The following is an 18456-nucleotide window of genomic DNA, read 5'->3' on the forward strand; positions in this document are numbered from 1 at the left end:
AATATTCTTAGCCTTTGCTGCCTTCAAGAATTTTAAAGTCTATCAGATGGATGTAAAGAGTGCTTTCCTAAACGGCCTACTGCAAGAAGAAGTTTACGTCGAATGACCTCCAGGTTTTATTGATCATTTCTTACCTCATCACGTCTTTAAATTATATAAAGCATTATATGGTTTGAAACAGGCACCTAGAGCATGGTATGACACTCTCTCTCGATTCCTTGTTAATCATGATTTCACCATTGGCACGGTAGATAAGACTTTATTCACATTTATTAAGGATAAGCACATTTTGTTGGTACAGATTTATGTTGATGACATTATCTTTGGGTCAACTAACCCCAAATTTTGTGAAAAGTTTGCTAAAATGATGCAGGATCAATTTGAAATGAGCATGATGGGAGAATTAACATTCTTCCTAGAATTACAGATCAAACAACTGGATACTGGAATTTTCATAAATCAAGCTAAGTATACCAAGGAGCTTCTGAAAAAGTTGGGTATGAAAGCATGGTCTGCTGCTTCCACTCCAATGAGCTCATCTACCAAGCTTGATAAGGATGAAAGTGGACTTCCAGTAGAGGTAACTCAGTATCGTGGTCTTATTGGCTCACTATTATACCTTACTGCCAGTAGACCTGATATTATGTTTGCTGTTTGTATTTGTGCAAGATTTCAGTCTAACCTAAGCAATCACATTTTATTGTTGCTAAGCGTATTCTGAAATACCTGAAGGGAACTCAAAATGTCGGCTTATGGTATCCCAAGGATTCATCTTTCAATCTTATTGGATATTCATATGCTGATTATGCAGGTTGCAAACTGGATAGAAAAAGCACCAGTGGTTTTTGTCAATTTCTAGGTGACGGGTTGATCTCCTGGTTCAGTAAAAAGCAGACTTCCATAGCTACATCTACTTCAGAAGCAGAATACCTTGCTGCTGGAAGTTGCTGCTCTCAAATACTTGGGATACAGCAACAACTAAAGGACTATGGAGTTCAAGCTTCTGAATCACCCATCTTATGTGACAATACAAGTGCTATTGCAATCACTCAAAATCCAGTACTTCATTCCAGAACGAAGCACATTGATATCAGACATCATTTCATTAGAGATCATGTGCAGAAGAAGGACATTCGTCTAGAATATGTTCCTACTGATCAATAGACAGCAGACATCTTTACGAAACCTCTGCTTGAGAATAAATTTTCTTATTTTTGAAATATACTTGGCTTAATTGACTTAACTTGATTATTATTATTTTGTTATATGTTACTCAACTAATAATCAGCTTGCTTGTAGAAAAATAAAGAGACGATAATGAATTGAAATTAATACTTCTTTAAAGGAAAATCGATGCCATGTTACATCAGCCATTTCCGAACCTACAGAATCCTGCCACTCAGTTATCCAATTATTCAGTTCATGGATTCGAATATTAGTAAAGGATTCAGCAGTGGAGATCTTCTCTAGCTGATGCCACTCCTTCCACAGCATCGCATGCAGCAGAACTTGATCAGTGGCTAGCTATGTAACATGATTGACATCAAATTGCTGTTCGTACTTCCTTGCTAATGCTCTTTGTGAGCGAGTAAAAGCCAAACCATTTTGATACAAATTCTGGAGATCTTGAATCTTGAACCATGAAGACATGACCTTTACCCAGACATATTCCTCAATAGTCTTCTTCAGATTTCCAGATGAAGAAACATTTCGTCTGTGACAATGACATGCGTACTGCTATAAGCATCAAAATTGCTTGACCTAGACATATCGAACTGTTATTATCTAACTTTATTTTTTGTTTTGTTGTCTTACTTATAGACAGGTATTTATAGAAGCTGAAGAGACGGCTCTCTGTTTAGACTTCGTATCATCGTATTTATTAATTGCATTGATTCAGGGGGAACAGTAATCCTTTTTCATATTTATATTTTTGTGCTTTGTCAGAAGCAGAAGAGAGTTTTGTCTTTTCGGTAAGACAAGGTGTCTACTGGATTTTGTCAAGATGCTGAAAATACTTCAGTACCTTATAACTTTCAGTAGATATTATCATAAAACGACAAATCCTCTTCTGGTTATTTTTAGTAACCCATTGGATAGCCATCTCTTTTTCATTGATTTTGAAAAATAACTTTTCTGACACTCTGCATAACTTTTCAAATACTCAACCGTAAGCATATTGACACGTGTACTTGTGTTTACACTGACGGTTGTATATTTTGAATATTAACCGCCTCTTATTTTCTTTTCACCTTTACGATTCCAGACTTTTGCTCTCTTGCTACTGCTTTCTCTCGTTTAACATAATCTACTTCGAAGTTATCTTATTTACAGATGAAGAAATGGCCGGAGCTTACAATCTCAATGCCTATCAAGTCAGCTTTGCATCAGTGCTTACCATCAAAGATGAAGGACTTGTTCAAATGTTTAAAGCTGTTGAGAAATCAGGCCTTAGAAAGTTTTTGGAAGCACCTGCTATTATTTATAAAACAGCACTTTTGGATTTCTTCGCCAAAGCAACTGTTCAAGAAGGGAAGATAATTCATTCCCAGGGAGATGCATCTATTTCAATTGATGCTGCACTACTTGGATCAATCTTCCTTCTCCCATTCTCAGGTACCTCCGAACTGTCAGGCATTACGAAGGAAGAAATGTCAATTACTCTTTCTACATTCTCAGCTTCTGGAGAGGATCTCTCTCTTTCTTGTTTCAAGAAGCTTCTGAAAATGGAGTATCAAGTGCTCGCTGACATTGTGGCGAAGGCACTCCTTGTCAAAGCTGGTACTTTTGACCGATTAACCCAGGAGAAGGTTCAAGTGATGGTGGCAATCACCTCGGATATTAAAGTGGATTGGAGTCGGTTTCTGTTCAAGGTCATGAAGGAAATGATTTCACGAAAGAGTACTGGTTTTGTTGTTCAGATTAGCCAAATGCTGAAGGATGCTGGTTTTCCGTTCACTACTGAACAGGATCCTTCTTATGTGACTATGGCCGATGCTGATAACGTGCTTGCTCTACGGCCTAAGCCAATAGTGGCTGCATTTGCTAAAATAAAAAAAGAGATTGGGGATGCTCAAGCCGAGGGCCAAGCTCCTCAGAAGAAAATCAAGAGGAAGAGAGTGATGGTTTTGACTGATTCAGATAAAACTATATCTGGAGAATCGGCTGCACCTACTCAAGCTTCTCTTCCAGAAGCCACTCCAAGCAAAAAGAAGTCCAAAACTACCATTCGTATCAAGAAAACAGCAAACATTGCTGATTTGGATACTGTCCCTTTGAGACAAGTATTTCCAGAAGCCATCTCGTCCAAACCAAAATCTGTTTCATCTACAGAACCAGCAGCTACTCTTGTTCCATCAACATCAACTTCAGTGCCTACTCTCAGGCCTGCTACTGGAGTTGTCATTCGAGAATCATTAGCCGGATCCTCCACTACTCGGTTTGTGCTGCCTATTCCTACAGGAATAGGAAAGGGGAAGTTGTTTGAAGAGCCCCAAGCTCAACGCACCAAGTCCACAGTACAAACTGGCATTGAACTTCACCTTGAAGAAATTGAAAAATCTGCCAAAGAAGTTATGTCATTCTTTGATGAATGGCTGAAGGTGCGAGTTTTTCACCCTCTTACTTACTTACGCACTGCAGGCATATTTGCACAAACAATGAAGCATGAGAAGAAAGTTTTTGCTACTGCACAAACCAAAAACGTCATAGAAGCAATGAATCGCAGAAACTACATCCTTGATCAATTGTGACAAAAGGAGATGGACTCTGTGTTGACGACTCTAAAGTCTAATTTTGATCCAATGAGTCCTACTGCTCCTCATGATCAGGATATTATTAAGCTTATGACTGATCAGATGCATTCTTTGATTGAGCGGACTCAAGCTCAAGAGCAGGCTTTTGCTAAGCCTCTTCCATACAGGGTAGGCATGGTCCCTGAAATTTTGCAGATACATCCAGTTGAGGAAATGACCACAGCTCCTTCAGAAACAAAGGTTTCTAGTACTCCTGCATCACCAGAACTTCCTACTCAATCATCGTCCCTGATTTCTGTTCTAGAGTTGGCCTCAGTGGATGAGGTCATTCAATCCATTGTTCTTACTGCTACTACTGCACCAAAATCAACTCAGGCTCATGATGTGGTACCTTTAGAAGCTCTACCCGAACCTCAAACCATGGAAGTTTCAGATGCTAATCCATTGCCAAATCTGGAGATATTTTGCGCTGAACATCAAGCAGAAATGGAAGCTCTATTGAATACGTCATCTGAACTTATTCCTACGGATCAACCACCGGAGGCCACCGAAGCTTCTCACTTAGACGATAGTGCAGCTCCTGAACAAATTACTGTTTTTGAAGGAAATTCTACTGCTCCATCTGCTACTGAGGAAACTACTACAGCGCCTCTCGTCTCTACTGCTCCAGAAGTAAGCTCTGCTGAACCTGGCCCTTCTACTGGTCAAATGGATGTGATTCCTCCTACTGCTCCACCAGAACTTGAAACTTCTACTGCATTGGTTGTATCCATTTCTGACTCAGCTGCTCGTACTACTCGTACTGCTGAAATCAAGCAGCGTATGCTCGCAAGGACTCAATCTCCAGAACCAGAACATTTTGATATCGAATTTGAGATAAATACTTTGCAAAAGAATCTCAACAATATCTCTGAGATAGTAAAGCAGCTATCTCGTGAATATGCTGGAGAAGTCAGTGGATCCAAGTTTTTCCGTGACCGTATATCTAAAGAAGTCTCTCGCACGGCGGAATCTTTGACTAAAATGCATGCTGAGACCATTGTTTTTCGTCAAGATGTTTCCAGAAGCCAAGGTACCATCATGGTCGGACAAGTTGACATGATCAAACGACTCACCAATCATGATGAATCTATTCGTTCCGTCTCCGCCAAAATTGAATCTATGAATGCCAATATTGAGTCACAATCTCAATCTCTTATTGCTCTCCATGAACGAGTTTCTAGCCAGGCGCCATATCTGGAAATGCTGGACAATGGAATTCTAAATCTTTCTGGACGCATGAACGATTTAATTGCTCGAGTTGTAGCCGTTGATGCCAAAAAGGGGGAAGCAGAACCAAAAGAAAGACAAGCAGGAGAAAGAAGAACTGGAGACATGGCAGAATCCTCTACCAGAAGAGATCAAGATGCTCAGAATGAAGAAACCATTTACAAGGACATTGGCACTGATGATTAAATCTTTTGTCGTTTAATTATCTTGATATAATTGTTATATGCTTTATATTGCAATTATTTATCTATGCTAACGTCTAGGTTTTGGCATCACCACAAAGGAGGAAATTGTTAGACTTAACTTAATTGTGGCAATAAGGATCAAAACCAGCAGGTCACTAGTTAAATCAGTAGGCAATATAGAAGTCTTCATTCCACTAAACCAGAAGCAGAACTAAGCTTAAACGGATTAGAAAACCAGAAGCAGAACTCATTATAAACTGGAGTAACTTAACGTCTTTTGTGCAAACAGAACTAGTTTTGAATGTTACCGTTACTTTACCGAGTACTAGCATTAATTGCACCATTAAATACTGTACGGAGTTATTTATTACGTCTTACCAAGTTTATTATGAAAACAAGACTGACTGTGTCAAAGCTTTCTGCAGGACCCTTTTCAAGTATTAAAGCTGATTTTAGCAGAAGTCTAAGAAGTCGTTTTGCATATAGACGTTGGGTGCAAGACTTCTATAAATATACAAGAACGACGTCGATAATAGAAGAGACAACACCGATTACATTCTTTACGAACATCAATTTGAGCACTCAGAACGACTCATCTTATTCAAGGCTCAATATACGGAAAAGTAGCATAAGTGATATTCTGACGTAGCAGTCAAACACTGATAGTAACTATCATGTCAAATAACAACCTTCTTTTGGGCCGATTCTTATTCACATGAAAAATCGAATAACTATCACATGTTTACCATCACAAATACATATGTAATTATATTAAATATTAACCTTCCTTTGGGCCGATCAATATTCATATAAATCACATATACCAAAAATCATTTTGTATTTCAAAATAAAATTAATTTCCATAAAAGAGGTCACTTTGGCGACATTTTATTTCAATTAATCAATTTTAAAAATACATATAACATTATCATTATTTGAATTAATGAATATTTAACCTTAACCGAATAAACCTGAACCCAAAAAAAATAAAAAAAATTTAAAATTTTTTCGGGAATTTCGTACGGGTCGGGTCGACCCGGTTCCGTACGACCCGACCCTAATCCGTACGGGTCGGGTCGTCCCAGGTGCGTACGACCCGGCCCAAACCCGTACGAGTCGACTCGAATCCGCCCCGCCCGAAACCGTACGGGTCGGCCCGACTCAGATCCGTGCGGTCAACCCCAACCCGGATCCGTACGATTGACCCGACCCGGATCCGTACCGATTTTTTTTAAAAAAAAATTTATTCCAAATTTTCGATTTTCCTCAAAAATATTTTGTTGAACAAAAACCGGAAGGAAAATCGAAATCTTATACCAAATCCTTAAAATCTTTAACCAAATCTTTTTTACCAAAAACTGAAACTTTAAAAGATTTGGTTTTCATGAAAAATATTTTCCAGATCTGAAACCATATCAAAAATATTTTTCAAAACTGAAGCCATATCAAAAAATATTTTCAGATCTGAAGCCATAAAAAAAAATTTTAAACAAAATTTTATTTTTCAGATCTGGATCCGAACAATATGCAAAAACTTTAAACAAATCTTAATGATTCAAGCATGAATGGCTCTGATACCACTTGTTGGGGAAAACCCATAAACCGCAGAATCCATCATGCTAAAACATTAAGAATTTGACTGAAAACTTAAGCGGAAGCGTACCTGAAGCCATATTTCTGAATTTTTTAGAACGTGCCTTGATCTTCTAGATCTACGCGCTCTTTCCTTGAGAGAATCCTTTAGTTTTCTCTTCAGAACTATTTTCTTAATGGGGAGAGAATAGTGAAAGTGATAACGCGGATCTGGGGACCATGACTCATATATATAGATAATATTATCATTATCTTCTGATATTTTTGTTTTAGCCCATCATAAAAAACAGAAATTACACTTATGTCTCTACACATTAAAGGCCCAACAACGTATCAGATACACCAAAGCTCAATAACCCGAAACATTAGTTGATCACTTTATTTTAGGCTTAACTTAATAGACAACGCACAACGCATAATTATTCACATATAAGCTCATATAAATAAGATTGGTCCAACAATACAGAGTTTGAATAGTGTGATATACCTGATTAACATAGTTTTTAGTCTTTTGCATTTGTCTGAATATTTGCTCAGACATCATAAAAAATTTAATAACCGTATGTTAAAACAACATATATCTTTTTCTGTTAAAACAACATATATCTTTTTCTCATGATATAATAATATTAATACAAATCTGACCATTATCTCTCTCTACTACGATCTTGGGCAAAATAATAGGATGACTCACTTGACTGAAACTTTTGATGCGTGATTATTTTATAATTGACAAACGAGAAAAATTAAAAGGATGTGAAAAACATTTCCAAAAAGGAAAAAAAGAAAAAAAAATTAGCATTCACACTACTTGATTGTAATGGATGGATATATACACTTTTGGAATTGAATTTTCGGAGAAGAAGCGAAATTTGCCTGTAAATTACAGTTTCACACGTGTGTATTTATCCATCAGAATTACTATATAAAACCATTTTCTGAGTCCTCAAACATTTCAAAAAACTTGTGTATCTTTATTTCTCACCATGGAAGATTCATCAAAACCTCTGGCCACCGAAAGTTTTTCTTACAGCTGGTTGACGCACCAGAAACCCTCTTCATCCCATGATCTCCTCGACATTCTTACCTCGATTTCGACCGAAAAATTCGAACAGACTTTCGATTTTGATGTTCCTGTCACAGCCATATCAGCTCTCGTTGATGCTGATGAAATATTCTCCGATGGGCACATCAAACCAGTGTATCCTCACAGATCAACGCAAGTTGAGGCCTCAACGACGACAACTACAACTACAACTACAACTTCCGTTCCCGGATCGCCCGTTTCATCAATAAATGCTCTAGTAAATAAGAACATAGATTTTATCAAAAAATGGAGGAATTCATACACAAGAATCCTTCACAAGTGTTTCGGGTTTCTGAAGCCACTCTATCTGACTTTAGGGTCTTCAAGAAAGAACATTAGGGTCGTTGATCTTGACCGAAAAGTCAGTGAGATTCAAAGTTTGAGCAATTCTCTTGAGCTCATGTCTCCACGAACCAGTTCAGATCATCATTATAATTCAGTTATGGATTTCGATAAATCCACGAAAATGGACGACAAAATTGAAGTTCTTCGAAACGGGTTGAAAAGGGCGGAAAGTTGGAGAAGTTCACCACAAGTGAGCTATCCTTCCCAGTCTTGGTGTGATACGGAGAACTCAATTCATGAAGCAATTCTCTACTGCAAAAGATCAATAGGTAAAATATATATATATATATATATATATACATATACATACATGTCACTGACAATTATATATATTACTTTCAAATTAAATGTCCTTCTTTTGTGTTACTTACTTTGCCATTAAATATGTTTGGTTTTTTAACCTTAAACCATGTTTCTTGGTTTGTTTAATTTCAGAGAAATGAGTGGGAAATTGTATGCTTTTTTATGCATGCAAAACGAAGAAGGAAAAGAGGTGAAAGTAGATCGAATTCCAATGCATGGCAAAAGTCGTAGACATCTGATGCAGAACTCATGTAGACGTCAAGGGGCTGATACGTCGAAGATCTCAAGTAATCTCAGTACTTTTATCATAAATTGATGAGGTGCACAAGTCTCTTTGCCGAGTTGGGATCGACTGAAAGCCAAATAAGACAAGTTTTCAATTTTGCTCGAAGCTTTAGTAATGTCCGTGTTGGGTGTAAATTAAATTTTTTTTAAAAAAAACGGGACAACGAATAAGAGTCGTTGTTTTCCCACCGCGACCTGCAGTATTTTTTTGACTAATTTAGGTCTCTGAAATAACATTTTATCATTTTTATAATTCTTATTTTGAAATTCTGATCATACGTATTCTATTATTTTTTAAGTCTAACTTCATTTTTTATCCTGTCAATTATATACTTTTTTTAATTTTCATTTGGAAAATAATTTTTGAATCTTGCTGATTATATTTGCGTCCTATGGATACGTAACTTAATTTGGTTAATAAACAGAAATAAAATTGTATATATAAGAAATATCCCGAGTGTTTGTTTATTTTTAAAGATTTTACTCTGAAATTAAAACGTTGGAATAATCTTAATAAATATGCTTGTTATTACAAAAGATTTCGCATCTAAAACACGACATGAATATTAATGTTATTTACAAGGATCGAAATGGATTTAATCCATATTTTGCAAGTTAAACATATGTAACCAGAACTAGACACTTTAATTTGGCATATTCTACGTACGTTTAAACCTCTCCTCTCTTTATGTTTTTCTTTGTGGAAATTATAGCATATATATCGCATGATTGTTTTTTATAACTCATGTGTCCAGGCTTCGACCGACTAAATTTCATCTTCGTAAATTCAAATGTTGTGACATTCTATGATACATTAAACGTGATGAGATCACTTGTATATTGTGCGCAATCGCTGTTACTCGATACGAGTTTATAATGTCGATGGTAGCATCCAAGACTCGATTCTTTCTTTTCGAAATTTTCACATTGTATCCTTAGGAGCAGTCTATTCATGAATTTTAACGACAAATTAACTTGTATATTTTTTCAGATCAAGAGGGATAAAACTTCTGTTAATTAAGAAAAATTGCAAATTTGTTCACGTAGATTTGCTTTTTTGCGCTTTTGGTTATCTATATCGTCAAACTTCAATATTATTTTTGTATCTTTTAATTTTAGCAATTTTAATTATTATTATTAAGAGTGGTGAAATAACACTGTACATGTTAGTGTTACATCGTACCACATCAACACCACGTCGAGAAAAGTACCAAGAAAATCAAAATGGATTAGATCAAAAATGAATTTTTCCTATTAATTATACTTAGAAAATACCCAGCAAATTTGATAGCCATCTCTTGAGTTAGTTGAAGCTATGTTCCCTCTCATTGCGAGCTATAGGGTAGACTGAAATAAAACATTTTATTACTTCAAGGAAACTGAACAATCTGAACATCTAAACTGGTTTATTTCACTTGACTACTTTCCAATGAGTATACATCATCTATATGCTATAGTAATGACTCGACTTTTCACATTTGCTTGAGCTCCAAAAATTTCAAATGTTTCTGATTTTAATTTTGAAATATAGATCAAAACACTCTATTGTAGTCGTCAATAATTAGCAGTGGGTATGGGTCGGGTAATTCGGGTTTTATATTATATACTCGATCCAGAACCCGAAATAATATGGTTAGTCGGGTTGTGGTACTACCTGATTTTATTAAAAAAATACAAAAAAAAATTATAATTATATTTATATTTTTTGTAATTAAACTATACTTAAACTAAAAAATACAAAAAAATTGGTATATTAGCATGATGGACTAAAGTATATAACTAAAATAACACAAAATTAAGTTAATTTAATTAAATTTATGATATTATATATAAATTAAAATAACAAAAATTTAAAAATAATAAATCGGGTACACAAGTTATCAAATCTGATATAAATTTATTCCTCGATATGCGACCCGATATATTTATATTGGGTTCAAGTAGAACCCGAAACTGACAAAACATATGAACTACCCGATTTTTTCTACTCAATCGAATTCGGGTCGAGTCGGGACACGAACTACCCGACCTGAATGCCCACTCATCAATAAACTTAAGCAGATACATGAAGAGCGATAGCATCAGAATATTTGGAATACCAAATTTTGATAAATTTAGTATTAAAAAGAATGAAAAGTTTTTTTTTTAAGAGAAAAATTTTAAATGTAAACAATTTATTTGATTTTCTCACACACACACACACACACACACACACACACACACACATATGGTTCCGATTTTAAAATCGAAATCCAAAACCATTTAACACGGATTGTAATTGATTTTAGGTTGACATCCAATATGTAGTGGAGAATCATACGATCATTTTAACTCTTGTCTCTAATAAAGAAAAAGAAACTGCGGTAGTTAACACATTGGACGAGGGGGATTGAAACACACATACAAGCAAAAGACAACCATAGTTATTCCATAATAGCACCAATGGCTTCCATAATAGCACCAATGGGCATAGCCATTCAGCAGGAATTTATGTTTAATCTCTCTTGTAATTGTTCATTAGTTTTGTTGGGATCTTACTCACAACTTTTGCATCAAAGGCTGCATATAGCTTCTTGATTGTAACCATTGCTTTCTCTGCCAATACCTCGACTTTGTCCTCGTATGTCTCATATAAAACAGGCACCGTGTGGAGGAAAACAAACACTTCGCAAAAAGAAGAAAGAAAAGTGTCAGCACGAATTATAGCAACAGGAATCATAATCCGATCTGGGGTAACAAGATCAAGGACTCATTACATATATAAACCAGTGTGACGAAGCTGCAGAAGCTGCCCACGATGGAGATAATCCACAAGGCACCAATTACCTGGTAAATCATTGCCCAATGACCCAATGTCAAATATCAAATCGGCCAACTGCGAATTATGAAAAAAGTATGATGAATCATGGGACAGCATCGTCGGGAGACGTAGGACTTGGTTCGAGTCGCTCCTTGTGCTTATGTTTGTAATAAAAATTATTCAAAATGCAACAACAATATATGCTCTCTGTAACCAAAGGTGATGTGCTAGATCAGTTCTAACATCCAGTTTCTGACCTGAAGGAACTTCTTAAGATCCCTGAAAGAAGCAATTTCTCTAAACGCGGCGAGAACATTGTTGATCCCACTACAAAGAGTCGAAGCAAACTCAATAAATGGTTCCTGAGGAAGTCGGACTTCCGGTATATGTGAATGTTTCCTGCAAACACAAAAGCGATGATGCCATGGAACAGAACTCCGAAAGAGAACCACAAAGAAATGAGGCAAATATTAGAAGTCATGGATAAACTCACTTGTTAATGATGATTGTTGCATTGGACCAGAAGAATAAAATCGAGAGGCCAAGGATTGAAATGTGGCAGACCAGACTAATCAAATAGTAATCAAGCACTGCAAAAAACACCCAGATTGCAGTAGCGCCCCCGAGTGCGGTAGCAGATATGCCTTTGTCCCTCCACAATAATAAATCAGCAGCTACAAGTTATCCAAATAATTCAATTCACATTTAATCCCACACCACACACACATCTTTTATGAAATTGAAAACCAAACCTTCAAATAAAATAAAACAATAATTGATAGCTCAAACAAGAAAAAAAACATCCGTACTGCCAAATTAAGAGCCAAAACCAATTATACAACTTAGAAACCTAAAATAACATTGCATTCTACTGAAGCTACAGGACCTAAAAACTCTAAGCCCTTTAAAATATTAATTCACAGCAATTCCAACCGCATATTATAAGATAACTTGTAATTACACAGCACTTCAAACATCCCAGCAGTATTCATCGATTTCAAGCATACAAATACAACCAATATCTTCGCCATAGAACAAAAGAAAACTTCAAATAATAAAATCCAAGTACAAAACCGATCGTCGCAAAGAGTGAGAAACTCACATTGACCTCCACCGCCGAAGGCCTCATTCTCCGGTTTCTCGTGGTATAAGAATGGGTCAGTCTTAGCTTTGATGTGAGGAGGCGGTCGCGCTACCTTCTTCTCGAAGGCTGAGTTGGAATAAGCAGATGACGAGGAATGGTACCCGGCGGTGATATTGTCGGAGATCTCATGGACCATGGATTCTCTATCTGGGTCGGAAATCTCTTCCTGCTCCGCCATTGATGAGCCCTAGTGAAGAAGAAATTATTTGGAACTGAAATGAAATGTTGGGAGCTAAGAAAGAGAAGAAGACATGGGTCAACTGCTTCGGTCAACCGTGAAATCGTACCTCATGTTTCGAACACGGTTCGGGAGCTCTTTAAATTTGATTTCTTGCTTTATATTCGATTTATTTATGTTCTCGCCTGGCAATTAGCATAAGCTTGGCTGCTTGGGATACTATCGGTTAAATCTATTTTATTTTATTAAATATCAGACCATGATATTAATCATTTAAGAAGAAGGATATTAATTTTTTCTTCTAATTTTACTCTTATATGATATTAATATTACATTTTTGTTTTTTGTATTTTTTTTTAAAATTTCAACGTACACTTTTATTTTTATTTTTTTATTTCAACAATTCAAATATCAATTTAGTTCTTTCATAATTTGTCAAATTTCACATTAGTTCATCGATAATGATAAAAAAGACTGTACACACACGTATCACGTGTGCAGCGTAACTAGTCGGAATAATCGTTCGAACCAAATTAGTTTGGAAATTCAAATTTCGGTTTTTATTTTTTTTAAAAAAAATCTGTCTAATCAATTAATTCTGTTAATGTACAATAATTTTCTGTGCTAGGTAGTGCAACCGAACCATGACGTTTGGACTATTATGCGGTTTAAAATATTTGATTTGCACAATTACACTCAATTATAACTTTTGGAAAAAGAGACAAGCACTCAGTCCTACAAATTCGATTAGGTTTTGATTATTATTTATTACCATAAAAATAGTTTAACATATTTAGTGTTTAAATAAATTTTAATTTATCTCATGAGTCAATAATGTAGGTTATTGACTCATTGATAAAAGCTTTTATTCATTATTACTTGGATCTCTTGCCCCCTTTTAGAATCGAGACATCAAACCTCATTTTGAATTAATCTCCAGTTATTGTTGTTTATCTTCTTCTCCAAGAAGGTATAATCAGTTAATTTCCAGGAAGCTTGGGGGAGGAACAAAATAAGAAAACAGCAGTTGCAATTGTTGTCGCCGGTCAAAAAATTTAATGACTTCTAACGCAAAAATATTGATTTGTGGGTTTTATAATCTGCGAAAAATTTTCCAGTTTGATTTTTGATGATACCAAAAAATGACACTTAGGTTCGTTATGATTAGCCCAATGCTTTAAACATGTTCACATCGAAATTTCTACTTAGATCTGCACGCATGAACGAAAGATGGTATCAGAGATGTTTTTCGGTGTAGTCAATCTGATGTTTAAATTAATAATCAGACAAATCTTAATAGTGTTATGTAAGTAGTGCTAGTTGTGAAGACCCACAAGAATCACAACAACCCTACACTACCATAGTTAAACATTAAAGCCAGTTTAATTTTTGGAGGACATTGAAAAATTTTCAGCAATATAATCAAACAATGCAATGTGTTAATAATGTAAAGATCGTGTGATAAAATAAATTAAATGGACAAGACTTTTAATTGACAAGACAATGTGATAATATATAATATTTTGTAAATGTTAAAAATCATGATTTAAAAGCTTATTTTGTGGATTCATGTTGGTCATGTCATCGATATATATCTCTTACTTTCTAAAAGAGAAATTTACACCAAAGAAATTATTATCTCCGTACACAATTCGTGGCCATATTTTTGAAGTTTTGTATCAACTTTTCAAGCAACAAGGTTATGTCCAAGTGCTATTTATTTTGAACAAACAACATCAAATCTCTCCATGTTTTGAACATTATTCGGTAAGTGGACTTATGCTTTAAAGTATATATATGTATTTGAAAATACGATCGACATAATATATTCATTCAATTTGATATATGATTTATTTGCTTCGTTTCGTCTCAATATAATCGTTATAATTAAACTCATATTTGAAAATTATTTGAAGACGCTGTTATGATTTGCATTTGAAATAATAAAAGAATTTCCGACCTTTGATATTTAATTTGTTATGACCCTGGTCGGTGAGATATAATAACCGATAACATAACATCGCTCCTTAGAGGATTAAAAATTAGGGACTATCAGTAAACCATGAAGAATAATATGACTTTTAGTGTCATCATTTTGTTCATTTTTTATTTTGATATGATACTCTTCGAATAGTATAAATATATGTATTTTGTTATTTATTGTGATCGATCGACCCATATTTACTGAGTATTTCCAAAAATACACACCTTTTACTTTCTTCTCCCAAATAATAAGGAAGATAAACTTGACAACGATGAACAAAAGATGGTTTGGAGTTGTTGATAAATATCGAAGTTCTATTCTAATGCACTTATTCAGATTGTAATTCGCTTTCGTTTTTTTGTATTTGGTTCGTATCATTTTAAAAGATAATGTGTATTATTTTTATGAAAGTATCAGTTTGATTTTACACTGTACTACAAGACTTTTTGTTTTATAATTGTGTGATTGTGAAACAAAGCTTGATGTCAAATCACCCCGATCTTAGGACATGACACTAGTGATAACAACAATGTTGTAAATATCGACCTAGACGGCTGCCTATGTGTTAGGCGTCGGTCGACCGTACCGAAAAGGTGCTAGTCAGCCCGCCTAGGCAACATTAGGGTGGTAGATCGGGGAAGTAGTCTGGGTAAGAGGAATTTTACCTGTTATAACCGTGACAGCGACGATATTCTGGAGTTTTCAAGATTTCAATTTACTGAAGAACATCAAATATTCTAGGCATTATGAGATTTCAAAGGAGATGCTAACGATTGGAAACGATTATTCTTATCTAGGGTTATAAAATACTAATATACATGGGGCCAGTCAATGGGCTTGTAATTAAACAAGCCCATTGACTTGAAAATAGTTAAAAATAGGCTTAGTCTATTGACTTAGAAATAAGTTGCTTGACTAAAATGATTCTCTTAATTAAAACACTCCATCTAAGAACTAAAATTTCAAAAATTACTCCTATATTTTAACATACCTAGCTGTGCCTAGGCGAGCATCTAGTCCCTGCCTAGGCGCCTAGACACTTGGCTCTCGTTTAACGTCCGACTACCTAGAGAATTTTAGAACCTTCGGTAACAATGAGTGAGTCTCCAAAACCATACAAGATACCTGATATTTGTAGAGTTGGAAAGAGTTAGATACCTTGTAGTGGCAGAACTCTTAGTAAGACAAGTTTGTGAAATACTAGATTTGTGGCAATATTTGTACTAATCTAGCCTTACCTTTGGCAATTTTTGAATTTTGAATGCATACTTGTATAGTTGGATTTCTGATATANTCTAATTTGTTTAGATATGTGATGGCTTTAAAAATTTGATTTCAATTTGGCCTCAATATAATCCTAATACATTTTAATTCGATTTCGGTTTTAGATTCAGCAATGCACCCAATTCGATAAATTTTAAGCCGATCCAATCTGATATCATTTGGGATTCGTTTAGTTTCATCACCCGACAATCCGATAACATGCCTACTAGTCACCTCTATAGGGTGCTCAAAGTCTAGAGATCGTCTTTATGATCTCAATTAAATTAAAATTTATTAAATATCCATATTAATTTTAAAAGTATTTGAAAGAAATTTTATTCCTTGATATATTTTCCTTTTAAATTTATTTCCTGATATATTTTCCTTGTTTAAAATCTTTAATGTTTTGCCTTTCTAGACTTGATAATAATCTCGATTTAATGATATGATCTAGTGTAGATTTATTTTTTATGATAATATCTTTAAGATATGATATCATTGTTTTGAAAAAGAAGTTTTTCCTAATGATATTTTGATATAATAATATCTTTAAGATATGATTTTATTTTCCTAATGAAATTGCTCTCTTAATCTTTAAAAGGGGACTTAGAAGAGAAAGAAGAATATATAGAGCGTAAAAAGGTTTTTGGAGAGACAAGGGGTGCGCGAAGAGTTTTCGAGACCGGAGCAATCTCGTGCTGTTGTTTCAAGTGTTGCTGTGAATTGCTGACAACATCTGAAGTCAACACCTAATCACTGTTTTGATTAGAGTATTGAGTTTTGAAGTTTTTCTTTACTTCTCAGTTGATGCATCCTGTGTATAATTGGTCTTACGGTTTGTTAGAGGTTTAGGATGCAATTTGATATTCGCCTTATTAAGGGAGTTGCTTTATTCTTTCACTAGTATTGGTTTTTGTAAACTTACCAGTTTTTCTAGTGAATTATTTTGCCCTGAGGCAACGCACAAGTATTTTATACTTGTGCATGATTTATATCTTGTCCCTCATATTGGTATTATTTAAGTTATGTGTTAAAATATAATTTCCGCTACAAGTTGTCGTGAGTGTTACAACACCTACGCACAACACCTACATTCTGATTCACTTAACTCTCACCCTCATCACATAAACACTGTGGAAACGAAACATTCAATTTGTATCAGAGCCACCACTTGACGCTACTAAGTGATATCCTGTTTTGTTTTTATTTAAAAGATAAAAAAAAAAGGGGCTTATGGAAGCATCAACAAACACCGTTTTTAGACCTCCCGTGTTGGATGGATCAAACTATGCATTGTGGAAAGTTAAGATGAGGGTATTTATTAAATCTATTGAAGAAAGAGCTTGGCAACGTGTACTTGATGGTTGGAGTCCACCAAAAATTGAAGATGCTGATGGAGACACTCGGCTCAAACCTGAAAGTACAAGGACAATCGATGAAGTGCAAACTTCAAATTTTAATTCCAAGGCTCTCAATGCTATATTCTCGTCTGTTGACACAAGGATGTTCAATCTAATCACCAATTGTGTCTGTGCCAAAGAAGCTTGGGATATACTTCAGAAACATTGTGAAGGATCCGAGAGTGTGCGCAAAACTAGGCTAAGGATGGTGGCATCAAAATTTGAAAGCTTGAGAATGGAGGACAAGGAGTCTATTCTTGAGTATGATAGCCGTTCGAGACAACTTTCTAATGAAGCTCACAGCCTTGGAGATTCCATGTCCAATGAAAGATTGGTGAACAAAGTATTAAGATCTCTTCCTGAGAAATTTAATGTCAAAGTTTGTGCAATTGAAGAATCTAAAGACACTTCAACAATCAACCTGGACGAATTAATGAGTTCTCTCAGAACATTTGAGATGAATCTTGATTTACAAAGGAAGGATAAAGGGAAGACAATAGCTCTTGAAGTTTCAACCGACTCTTATGATGAAATTCTTCAAATATCTAAAGAGGTGAATGAGTCTGATTTAGGAGAAGATTCTATCTCTCTAATTACTAAGAAATTTGGTGATTACTTGAAGAAAATGAGAGAGAAAAAGAAAATTGGACAAAAATCCGTGTTGCCCGATATCACCACCTCTGAAAAAGCTCAAAAGTTTACTCCTATGAAGGGACAGTTCCGACCAAGGAATGAACTACAAATCCAATCTAATGTCAGAAATTTGGATTCAGTGCAATGTAGAGAGTGTTCTGGATTTGGACACTATACCAATGAGTGTGCCAATCGACTTCGGAGAAACAAAAGTATGGCTGTCACTTTGAGT

The 18456-nt window shown here is 35.2% G+C and overlaps 2 protein-coding genes across 2 annotated transcripts; one reads left to right on the top strand and one right to left on the bottom strand.

Moving 5' to 3' along the window:
- The first annotated feature begins 7780 nt into the window (after positions 1 to 7780).
- LOC140985539 (probable membrane-associated kinase regulator 6) lies at positions 7781 to 9044 on the top strand. Its single transcript, XM_073453379.1, has 2 exons — positions 7781 to 8503; positions 8670 to 9044. Exons 1-2 carry the CDS (start codon positions 7789 to 7791, stop codon positions 8675 to 8677), a joined length of 723 nt encoding a protein of 240 aa, XP_073309480.1. The 5' UTR covers positions 7781 to 7788; the 3' UTR covers positions 8678 to 9044.
- Positions 9045 to 11126: 2082 nt separating this feature from the next.
- Positions 11127 to 13081, bottom strand: LOC140985642 (reticulon-like protein B5). The gene is made up of 5 exons (XM_073453510.1): positions 12725 to 13081; positions 12116 to 12296; positions 11880 to 12021; positions 11579 to 11648; positions 11127 to 11486 (listed from the first exon to the last, which is right to left on the bottom strand). Exons 1-5 carry the CDS (start codon positions 12942 to 12944, stop codon positions 11317 to 11319), a joined length of 783 nt encoding a protein of 260 aa, XP_073309611.1. The 5' UTR covers positions 12945 to 13081; the 3' UTR covers positions 11127 to 11316.
- Positions 13082 to 18456: the final 5375 nt, after the last annotated feature.

This window comes from Primulina huaijiensis, chromosome 10 (assembly GCF_012295235.1).
Source record: "Primulina huaijiensis isolate GDHJ02 chromosome 10, ASM1229523v2, whole genome shotgun sequence".
Classification (NCBI taxonomy): Eukaryota; Viridiplantae; Streptophyta; class Magnoliopsida; order Lamiales; family Gesneriaceae; genus Primulina; species Primulina huaijiensis.

What these genes read in the sequence shown, in the direction of transcription:
- LOC140985539 (XM_073453379.1), top strand. Translation starts at nt 7,789, where the DNA reads ATGGAAGATTCATCAAAACCTCTGGCCACCGAAAGTTTTTCTTACAGC.
- LOC140985642 (XM_073453510.1), bottom strand. Translation starts at nt 12,944, where the DNA reads ATGGCGGAGCAGGAAGAGATTTCCGACCCAGATAGAGAATCCATGGTC. An exon ending in CTTCGGCGGTGGAGGTCAAT is followed by an intron (nt 12,297 to 12,724) that starts GTGAGTTTCTCA and finishes GATAACTTGTAG; the next exon opens with CTGCTGATTTATTATTGTGG. An exon ending in GCAACAATCATCATTAACAA is followed by an intron (nt 12,022 to 12,115) that starts GTGAGTTTATCC and finishes TTGTGTTTGCAG; the next exon opens with GAAACATTCACATATACCGG.